This window comes from Lycorma delicatula, chromosome 7, assembly GCF_047948215.1.
Source record: "Lycorma delicatula isolate Av1 chromosome 7, ASM4794821v1, whole genome shotgun sequence".
Classification (NCBI taxonomy): domain Eukaryota; kingdom Metazoa; phylum Arthropoda; class Insecta; order Hemiptera; family Fulgoridae; genus Lycorma; species Lycorma delicatula.
Genome location: NC_134461.1, coordinates 70,396,527 through 70,409,100, shown reverse-complemented (window position 1 = coordinate 70,409,100; position 12,574 = coordinate 70,396,527). Strand labels below are relative to the sequence as shown.

At 27.6% G+C, this 12,574-nt stretch overlaps 1 protein-coding gene across 1 annotated transcript in view; it reads right to left on the bottom strand.

The window, feature by feature from the left end:
• Positions 1–12,574, bottom strand: part of N (neurogenic locus Notch protein) — a 486,560-nt gene that overhangs the window by 201,215 nt on the left and 272,771 nt on the right. Inside the window, exon 3 of the mRNA XM_075372134.1 lies at positions 2,704–2,981. Within this exon, the coding sequence (XP_075228249.1) occupies positions 2,704–2,981 (278 nt within the window). The remainder of the gene's footprint in view (positions 1–2,703; positions 2,982–12,574) is intronic.

Below are 12,574 nucleotides of genomic sequence, written 5' to 3'. Positions count from 1 at the left end.
ACCTCCCAGGCCCTAAACGTCGCCATGTTTCAACTCCACAATCTTTTGAAGAATCTTATTTATATATAAATATATATATATTTTTTTTTTTCAATTAAAACCCCATACACGCTTCGCACTACGGAATTAGGCAGTAATTCCGTCATCGAATAGATACAAAACAGATCATCACGAATATATACAATATGTACAACAATTTGCAAGGTGTCCCTTGTAAATATCAAACGCATTTCCTAAGGCTCGGCGTTCAGATATGCAATAGTATAAATACGACTGTAAAGAATACAAAGGGAAATCATTTGCTATTTCTTTCGCAATATGCCCGATTTAAAATTATTTGGGGATGGCTAATTATCACATTTTAGGTCGCGTACAACTAAATGGTTACATCAACTAATAGAAATATATGCCCATGTAGTATAACTGTTAATAAATAGTATTAAGGATACCAAGAAAGTATTAATCATAGAAAATATAATTGTCAAATTAGAAAAAATTTCTTCTCGCACACAAACAGAAAATTAAATAATAATTATTAGTAAAAAATACATAAAATTTTCTATTTTTTAAGAAAAGATATAAAGAGGACAATTTTTTAATAATAAAAACAAATTTAACAGCGAAATTTACAAACCTACGTATAAACTGAAATCCATATCTAGAAACCCACTATCACTAAATGCATATTAATCACAATTAATTAATAAAAACATGACTAATGTTTTATTATCCAAATAAATATGAAACCGGAAATAGAAAAAATAAATCTAAGTAAAAAAAAATAGGTTAATACCTTTAAAGAGAACAAATATGGTAAAGGCAAATAAATCTTATTACGCAGAACTTTCTAAAGAATAAAATTATACGTAAAACCAAATAATTTTGGTGAATTATCGGAAATATCTTCCTAAACGAACTTTAAATTACACATTAAAAATAAACCGTTAATAAGGATATATACATACTATAATGATTAATTAATATTTCAATGAAAAATAAGTAAATATAATTAATTAAAATTCTCCCAGAATTATGAATTTAACCGTAATAAATCAAAAAGAAATCAATACCATAAAATGTTAATTAACCTAATTTACTTAAGAGATATAAAAAATACTATGAATAAAGAATATTTTAACAACATAAAAAATAATACATAAATATGTCCCAGGTTGAAATGAATTAATAAAAATTATATATATAAGAGGAATAACATTTACTTCATACATTAAAAATTTCACTTCCTTAATAAATAAATAGATAAGTTAAACAACTTTAAAACATTAAATATACAGTTCATTAAACGGGAAATCATCTGTGACGAACATTAGCATTTTTTAAAACAAAGTATATATTTACCTAATAAAAAATAAATAAAGGAACGAAAATTAATTTAAGAAAACCAACCAAATCAAGCATGAAAAAAAAGAGGGGAAAAATGCATGGAACGAGGTATCGAACAGGATGAAGTTGGCAGTGAAATAAAATTGTCCTTATTAGTAAATCTATTATAATTTAAAATAAAACTCTAATAAAATAAATAAAAACCAATGGATATTATTATAAAATTGTAATAATAAAATACAATCATAATAATTATAAAAACGTTTTATTTTATACTTCTATATTATTGCGATCATCTTTATTCCTTTGTTATTTCTAATTAAAACAAATTACGAAAGCAGAAAAAAAGAGATTTTAAAATTCTTTTTAATTTACTTATTTAAGAAAAAAAAAATCATTTATTTTTTTATAGCCATTTTCACTGTAAGGGAATAATTTAAATTTAGTAAAAGGCTAAAATAAACATACACATATCAATCAAGCTTTTTTGATTTTGTTTTTTTAATAATGTTGAAACAATAATTTAAAATCCCTTTGACGTCTTCACTTGATCTATTCTACCACTTACTTTCGTATATATCTGGTAACGCATAAAGGAAAATATCTATAACAGAATACCAGGATTAATGCTACATGGAAAAGCAATGTTCTAATGAAGAAAGGCGGCAAGGGAAACGGTCCAGAATGGTTGGAATATAGCTAGAATCCAACGAACCGTACCATGATATGCAATGTGTCAGGAAAATAAGTATAAATGAATATACAAACTCTAAATTACAGTTAGATTTAATTATCAAATTGAGTTTGACTTAAATCATGATTAGCATAAAAATACTGGGAAGTATAAATTTCAATACTGTATTAATATAAATTCAGTTTTCATTAAGTAATTACAGGTTTTGTAATGTAATGTTAAGTTTGTAACGTATTGTAAGCTTCCTTGAAGTTCAACGATTCTAAATCTTCCTTTCGTGACTACTTAAAACTCTGACCAATTATTAAAAATATTTATTACGGAAATAAACTAATAAAAAAAAAGCAACGGAGACAATATTATTGTAATCAAAGCAAAGGATACAGTACATTTGAAGATTAATAAATGAAACCTTAAAATCTGATAAATGAATGACATTTTTGAAGAAAAAGAGATAAATTTAACAGTGAAACAAAACTATCAGTTACGATGTGCAACATAATCGTAAATTAAAATAATGTTTAATAATAAACATTATTTGAAAAAAAAAAATACCTCTAGAAATAAAATTTAACTGTAAATATTTCTGAAATACTTTACTATACATTTAAAGACAACATTCCCTACAAAAATCTTAACGTAAAATAATTAGAATATTTACATACCTGTATATCCAGGAGCACAAGTACAAGAGTATTTATCCAGTGATTTTAGAGTACAAACGCCACCATTATTACACGGACTCGAATCACACGAATTAGCGATTGGTATTTCACATAACGATGCCGAATAACCAATAGGACACGTGCACCAAAAACTAGGGCTACCATGAGTCGGTGATATTCTTACGTTACATGTACCCCCATTTTGACAACGTGGGCCTGGTCCTGTATGGCACGGATTGAGGTGTTGACAATATTCGCCGACATGCATTGCTGTACAACTGTAAAAAAAAAAACGAAAAGTTAGAAACATATAATCACAAAAAAATAAACATAACCGTATTAGTCGTAAAATGAAAAATAACAAAATAGTATCAGTAAAAAAGAAAACAATAAATGCGGATAACTTCGCAAGTACACTAAAATGCATCAATTATTATTCTTAAATGCGTATTTTAATTTTTTATGTAATAAAATACATCATAAATACACAATAAATATTACCATGTGTAATATCAATATTTTGATTAGCTGTCATTCAACCAATCAGAGTGCAAAACTACTTGTTCCTAAGACTCCACTGGCACAACGCCTATTATACAAAACATAAAAAGGAATTATACGAATAATCTCTAGGAAACACATTTGAAATTTATGAATATATAGATGTAATAGCTACGCGGGACAATCATCTCGTAAATAAGTAATACATGTCTGTATAAGAAAAAAAAAATTTTAAATTACCCAATTCTTATAATGTTCCAACTGTTAAAGTATGAAATAATTAACTTGAAATTAAAACAATCTTAAGTATAACTCTGATTAAATAACCTTACATATCTCTTAATTAAATTAACAACTGATTTTATTTTTATTATCCGATGGAATAATTATTCATACATCAAACAACATAAAAATATAAATTTCTTGTAAATAAATAAAGGCGTAAAATAAATGCAAATTAGGTCATTAAATGGTTATTCTAAGAAATATACTATAAACGAATATATTATTGTAACACTTAACGATGAATAGATTCTGGCTAAAAGCCAATACGGTTAGATCACAAATTACAAGAAATACAATTAAGTTGATTTTAATCAATGAACTTATTATTACTATTAATATCACAAATAATTAATTATAGCATTCAAAAAATTTTAAATTGCATCATGAAATTACCAACATTTAGGTAATGAGGATGTTGATTAAATAATAATTAAAAATTCTATCAAACAAAGATGTCATAGTGAAGTGTCTCTACTGGAAATTTGCTAGAAAAATAGATTCATATTTATTTTCAAAGCTTGGAATAATATTGTATATTTTTTTTTCCTAAACCAGTGAACAGTAAGCAAAATAGCAGAAAAACTTGATGTGGTTTTCTATGAAATGAGACCTGAACCGAATCTTTACGTTATCTCAATAAATCCTTATACGCTTTTAATGTTGTAAAGTCTTTTTTGAACCATCATCTTATATACTGAAGGTATATTAAGAAAATAAAAGGCATAAACTATTTCTTATTAAAAAATCTTTTAACTTTTTCAATCAAAGAAAAATTGGAATTATAAATAATAAAACAATAAAGTAATTTTTCTTTGTAGTTTGCTTTACGAAAGGTGGTTTATATCCAAATTAAATTGATTTATGGATTCGAGAAATCTGACTCATGACAAGATTTATATAAGACTTTTTTTAATATGTTTCTCTACAATTGATTATTATTTCATAAATAAACAATGAAGGAACTATCTAATTAAATGTAGATTGTTAAAGATAAATAGGTACTTTTTGAAATCTGGTGTAATTAATTAGTCAAATAAAGAACCCTTATAACTGATTTATAATATATTTTTTTTAATAATCAAAAAATGTATCACCATTTACCTGTAATGGATAAGAACAACATAAAACACAAATAAATAGACGATCGATTTGTATAAAACAAATAAAAGAAAAGGATCGTCGTACATCACCTCATACCTTCAGCTGAAATCATTTTACCTGAATAGAAAATAAAGAAGAAAACTCTATAAAAGTTGGGTTAAGTCAATATTTCACCGATTTTATATGATATAATGCGACGTAATGTAAGCCTAATTAATTTGGCAAATACTTTAATAGATAAATACAATTTTATATTAATTGTATAAGAAATTAACAGTATAGAAATAAATTTAAACAATTATATGAAAGGGAACGTTAAAAAAGTCAACTTTGTTCACACGAGATTTCAAGTCCACAATTTGTTTACTTAAAAAAAGAATAAAAAATCATTCATAAATTGAAAGGAACAAAACTAAGTTTCCCATAAGAATAATATAAAAAAAGAAAATGCTAACATGTTATTTAAACAAAATTTCAACACGTGGTTAAGGTTAAATTTTTAAGTACTCAGAAGTATAGATCAAATTATATAAACGGGAACAAAAGGATTTTAAGTACCTATAATATTTAAGAAGTGTTAAGAGGTATTCTCAAAGATAGAAAAAAAAAAAATTTAAATACAAAGAAGTATATTATAATATATAATACAATCTATACTGGTCGTTCAGTTAGTTAAAAACGTTCCCACAGAGAATTCTTTACAGTTCCCGTAATCATAATCATCTCTGCAAACATAGTAAGAAATGTATTAGTATCCTATAACAAAAACTACAAAGCAAGCGTTTTTATTATTCACAGTTTGTTGAGTGCCTAGTAGCGGATAACGTAACAGAACACAAAAGAAATAAATAATAAGACGAATAAAAATACGCCTTCTATTGGAAATTTTAGTATGGAAAAATAAAATATATTCTATTTGATAAATGCAATGATGAAGTTATTTACAAGAACTCCTAACATACCGTTAATCCAATCATACTGTTCGATAATGCGTAATAATATGCAACACTACCACAAGTAACATTACTACATTATAATGCATTATTCAAATATTGTAATAAATATAAAAACCATGAAATATTATTTAAATTATTTATTATTCTCTAAATATAGAAAAAATATAAAAAAAATTTATGTAGATTATAAAAAAAGTAATACAAACTTCACGGAAGAAATAAATTTAAAAAACGATGGTTCGGATTAACGCGTTACACAAAAAAAAAAATATATATATATATAAATAAAATAAAAAAAACTTTTGGCGCGAGAAATCTTGATTAAAAAGTAAATTTTCTGTTAAATTCAAAAAACTATTTATAAACTTATAAAATACTAGCATCCACGTCGCGGCTTCGCTCGCGCTATATGATTAATTGTGTGGTGACTAATATTTTGTCATTTAGGACAAATATGAGCCAAATCGTACCATAAATACAATTTTTCGAAATATCTTGATCCCAGCGTCACCTATTGGATCCAAACTAATTCAGAAACCTTCGCAGGCGAGCGCACAACAACTCACCAAACTTTCATCGCAATCGGATGAATGAACGCATACGGGCCAAACGTTCATTTTTATATATATAGAAGATGAACTGTATTTATAAAAATAATATATGAATTCTGGTAAGTAAGAATACAATTTACTGTACCGGGTGAAAAAAAATCAATGAAATTGTGGTTACTTAAAATAGAGAATACATTTCGAGATGAAAATCTGGGAAATTTCTCGATTATATATTGTGGATCAGTTGGTTGGATAACTTTCTTATCGACAGTCGTAAGAAACGTATCAAGACAAGGGATCTAACCGATAACACAAAAGCTTGAACAGCAGGTTCAACAGAAAGGTTTAATACATTATGCAAACATAAACGACCTAGTGACAAAAAAAAAATCAAATAAAAAAGGTGACAACACAGTTGTAGGACGTTCCCGTCACGCGACGTTCCGGGAAAGTCTTACAAGTGTGGGTTGTTTCTGATTAACGGTTTACATACACACAACACAACGTAATTTAAAATATTTATAATTTTATTTAAATACAACATTTTTCTGTTTATTTAATTCAATGATTCTAACAAAAGCTTGCTCATATCGCATTTAATTCTTGGTCTGGCGAAACTGGCGGAAACGGTCAGTACTAAACTGATGTAATTTCACATCTTACGTGGAACAAATTTCATTAGTACGGTCGGCAGACGTAGCCGCGTGAGTTACCGCACAGGGTACCGAGTAAAACGGGCGATCGAGTTCGAGATCGATCCAAAGTACTTTTTTACACTTTAAATATTATTCATTTATTTAATTCTACCATTCACCTGGAACGTTAAACATAGCAGACGACTACAAAAGGATTTTTTGGGGTGGGGATGCGATTTTGTAAAAAGGTTTTTTTTGCAGATGTTATTTCTTAACTGTTAACATATAAGTCTATGAAAAATATAACCTTAATTACGCAAAATCTCGAGATACTGAGGAAGACCTTCCTCTATATCCTCACCCTCTTGACCTTGCATGTTGAAAATTTAATGGCATCAATGCCCCGTATATAGATGTAATCTGACAAAGTTTGGTCAAAATCGGTCAAGTAATTCTGGAGATACAAGGTGATTTAGAGGCCAAGACCGGACACACACACACACGTACATAAGAACATTAACATCTGGAAAACTTTCATCAGAATTTTTGGTTTCCTTAGGTGTCAAAACATCAAGATTCGGTGAAAACCGCACATGCCCAAATTTGATCGATTACATTACTTCCCTTCTAAAGATAGATGTAGCTCTGCTAAATCATTAACTAGACGAGAAAGTAAAAATGTAGAAAAAATAAACAGAATAGGAATCCACGTTAAGATGGGGATATATTACTATATTATATAGAAATTTACAGACTTGTAAAAGGCATCATTGAACATAGGAAATTAACGAAACTGCTTCTCTGTCTTCTTGTTCTCGCATATGTTACTGAGATTGATGTAGGTATGCTACTGAACATTTAATTGGGAGGGTTTAGAAGACAAAAAAATAACACCTCCCTAAACAGGAACAGTATCCAATCGGTTTAAAGTGTCGTTAGTCCTCTAAACATATCTAAAACAATTTTTGATTTGATCAACCCTTACGGCAAGGGATGCCGTACGCTAAACTTGTCGTACGCTAAACATGTAAAACTTTTTTTTTCACATGTAATCATTGTCGAATTGAGTAAATCTGGAGTTTTTCTTAACTTTAAGGTGGAAATCTTTTTTATTGACCAACCCTTACGGCAAGGGATGACCAAAATGTCGCTGGAATTGTAAGATGGGGCTTGTCGTACGCTAAACATATGAAACTTTTTTTCACATGTAATCATTGTCATTGAGTAAATCTGAGTTTTTCTTAACTTTAAGGTGAAAATCTTTTTTATCCCCTCCTTAGCACCGGTGAAATCTACCTCCGCCTTCCAGAGTGCTGAAAGGTTTTTTTTTTTTTTAATTATGTTTTTGGTATAAATAAGATCAAGTGGTGGAATTCTTGTTAATTTTATAACCAGTTTAACAAATCATTGTATTACTGTTGTTGTTATTATTATAATTATAATCATCAATTATTACTTAGGTTATATTTTATAGGAGAGCAGGAAACCTACATATATATATATATATATATATATATATATATATATATATATATATAAAAACAAATTCTGCATATGAATCACTATGTCATTACCTGAGCTAGCGAATACTTTTTATTGTAAGTATTACCGTGATCACTTTTTTGTTATGTATTTATAATATATACATACAATCATTCGCAGTTCATAAGTTTAATGACTTTTCATAATAACTCTAATTTAGCCACATCAAATTTAAATATTTTCGTAAGTTTGATGCCATATTTTTTCAAACAAAATTTCATATAAAAAGTGTTAACAAAAAAAAAAGAAAAGATTAAAAATACTTGATAATGAAATAAATAACGTAACAAGCACATTAAAAAAACAGGTAAAGGTAACAGAAGTATGTAACAAAAACAGACGATTTAATTTTGTTTTTTTTTTTGTAAGGCAAGCAAATACACAAAGATTAAAATATAACTGCAGCTATAATTATTCGTTCAATTTATCTTTTTCAAGACATAATAAATTATTCCAATAACGTCGTAATTTATCAATCATTCATTTATTCGTAATCGATAAAAAGCTAGAATTTAAATGACAACTTATTGAATTGACAATAAATCTTATTTTTACAGATTTCAATAAATAAATAATATATATATAAAACTAATGAAAATAATTTTGAATAATCATATAAATTACGGAGTAATAAAAATATTTCAAAATATTCCTAATAATTACTCATTAAATAAAATATTAAAGAAAATACGCGAATTTTATGTCTTTTATTTTAAAAAAAACAAAATACAAGGCTTATATTTTCTAGATACTTAATAAAATAATATTTAAAAAAGATAATTTATATCGATCATTAATAATAGCAATAATAAAAATGAAATAAAAAAGAATAAAAAGCCATAAATTTCTAAACAATTTGATTTCCCTTACATAAGTGTTAAGCGTATAAGCTACAAAGCGCCGTATATATTAATAGTTAACTTCCTTTACGCTATACGTTCATATATTTATTAACCTAACAGAAAACGTTGCAAATATATGTTTAATTTACGCTTCAGTGGATATGAAAGGATATTAAACCACAATAACTTAGTAAATACTGTAGTACAAAAACAAACAATTTAAAAAAAAATTGCGGAAGATATTTTTACAATTATAATATTTTACCGCTACATCATCAAACTTGGTGTTTCGATTACTGGATAAGCTGTACGACAGTTAAAATCATTGAGGTGTATATATATTCGTAGAGAAACACAAGCTGATGCTCATTACTACATTCTCGCTCTCACTTCTTAAAAAAAAACGTGCGCGCGCACCTCTGATTTATAGTGTCGATTAATTTCACGTCATTAAAATAGCTGGAGACGAACTAATGCAGTGTCAGTAACACCGCCGCACATCTCTTGTCATTAATACATTATAGCCAGATAAATAAAAAAAAGATTTTCTTTTTTAATTTTTTTTTATTATTAGCAAGCTTCACATTACTTACGTACGTTTGTGAAATTAAAATAATACTCATTAATATAATTTTAATCAATTCATTTTCAATTAAAATTTATTTAATTCAAAAAAAAGTTTGAATTATTACTTTCCTGTCTAGATAGCGCTATAGCTCCAGAAGGATTATAATCGGTCCAATTTGGGCATATAGGGTTTTTACCGGATCTTGACGTTTTGACACGTAAGGAACCCAAAAAACCGGATGGAAATTTTCCGAATGTTCGTACGTATGTCTGTTCGGTGTCGAACCCTAAATCACCTTATATTTCCAGAACAACTGGACCGATTTTGACCAAACTTGATTAGATTACTTCTATATATATATATATATATTCCATTAAATTTTCAAATTAAAAGATCAAGGGGTGAGGCTGTAGAGCAAGGTCATTCTCAATATCTCGAGATTTCGCCTAATTAAAGTTATATTTTTCTTACACACTTGTTAACAATTAAAAAATTACTATTAGTAAAAAACTTTGCACAATCACACCCCCACCCCAAAAAACGCCGTTGTCGTCTGCTATGTTGTAGCATCACAGGTGAGCAATAGAATTAAATAAATGAATAATATTTAAGGTGTAAAAAAGTAACTCGTTCTGCCTGGGTCTCCAACTCGATCGCTCGATTGACTCCATAAAAAAATGGTGTGTTAAGCCTCGCGGTTACACCAGTTTCCCGACCGTGTACAAGCGAAATTTGTCCTTTGTAAGTTGTGAATTTACATTAGTTTTATCTAGTATCGACCGTCGCCGCATGTACCGCCACAACTCTCCAGTCCTACGCTTGTGTTGTCACCTTTTTATATATATATATATAATATCATTTTTTTTCCTTAGAAGGAGGGAAAATCTGGTGTCAGACACCCAGCAGCCCGTGCTACCGGGTATGTGAGGTTTCCCGCCAGAAACTCGCTAACAAACCTCTCCTTAAAAAACGAAATGCCCCGGTATTCGCCATGAAGGCATTAACCTGGGACATGTTGCTGTCATAACGGACCCGCAGAGGGGCATATGTTTATATATATATATATATACCATTTAAAAATGTTAAATCATACTTTTCTATTCTTATTTCAGTTTTTTTTTTTTTTTATGAGACCAGAAGTAAAAAAAAATTGATTAGTCATGAAAACCGAAGTTATAAAATGATTAAATAAAACACTAATTTGATAAACACCAATCAGAGATTAACTGTATCACTAAATAAATTTGTTGATGGAAATAAAATTACAATTAAAATAGTTATAATTAAAAATATAATCATAAAACTAATTGAAAAACTATTGGAAGATACCTACATCATTAATGAACCGATATTTATTATAACTTTCTACGAAATGCTTAGTAACATTAAAAAGAAAAGAAGATACACGGCTGAACGAAACAAAAAAAAATGAAAAATAAAAATAAGTAAAAAATAAATGATAAATATATCCCACTACGCTATAATACACACTGTATAATTTAAAACCTGCACGATCGATTAATATTCATAGAATAAGAAAAAAAAAATACAGAAACAAAATAGCAGCGGCGTTAAAACATCAAGTTACCATACCTTTTTTTATACCAAAAAAAAAAAAGAAACGCACAATAAAACAATTATTTTATATGCAAATTATAATTTAAACTTGTGTTCTCTTTTTTAAATACAGCTTTTATATAGATGCACACATGTAACTTCTTATAAATATATGTAAATACATAAACTAAATTAATGTTTTGTAACGTAGTAAATAATATTGTTTAACATACAGTAGGTTAATTGTTACATTTGAATTGATTTTCTCTGTTACTAACAACATTTCTCAAATAATAATTATCAAATACATAAATATGTGTTTCTATTTTTATAGTTACTTTTTGTCAATATAATCTCACAATCAGTGAAATAAAAGTTGGAAATCAAGTTTTTAACTTTCACTCGAACAAAAAAAAATTAAATCATAAAGAAAAAAAAATAAAATATTTTATTTGTGTGGGAAAAAATGTATCACATTAAACTTTAGAGAGAACTAAGTATTCGTAACGTGTAGTATTCAAACCTAACTAATTAGAAAGTTAATTAATTAAAATATTATCGATATTATTTATTTACGTTAAAATCATGTCAGTTAAATTTTATAATAAAAATATACAGCGTTGAACATAAACTGAATATTATATTTATCAACCTGTATTTAGATTTATATTAAGAGAAGTAGTTTAAATTAATGTATATAATCGGAAACACTTTTACAGTACTTCCGTAAAATAAATCGTAGCATATATAAACTACCTGTCATTTTTTTTTTGTTTAACCAGCGGGTCCACCGTAAGGTATTGATTCAGAGGATGAGATGAATGATTTGTAGCGTGTTTGAAAATGCCATACCTGACCGGGATTCGAACCCGGGACCTCCGGATGAAAGGCCAAGAGGCTACCACTCGCGCCACGGAGGCCGGAATGTTCCTGTAATTGGTTGAAATTCAGCCAACTCACATCCAGAAAAAATACACCATTACGCAACAAACATTACTTAAAAAAAAACTAAATTAAAATTATTTATCTCGTACAAACAAATGAATGGTATAATAAATACTAAACCACTTTCGACTTGACGTAAAAACCAGACGATTAAAAAATTACTCTTACGTAATAAATATATGTAATAAATTAATATTACTTTTACACAATAAATAATGCTGCAACTTTAATATATTCTCTGAGATTTAATATTTTTATTAAAAAATATTTGGAAAAACGATCAAAAGTTAGGATATGATGTTAAGCATCATATCTTATCTTTTAATATCCCCGGATATTAAGAAATAGTTTGGTTTTCTTTTTTTGTATGAGGTGACTTATTATTAAT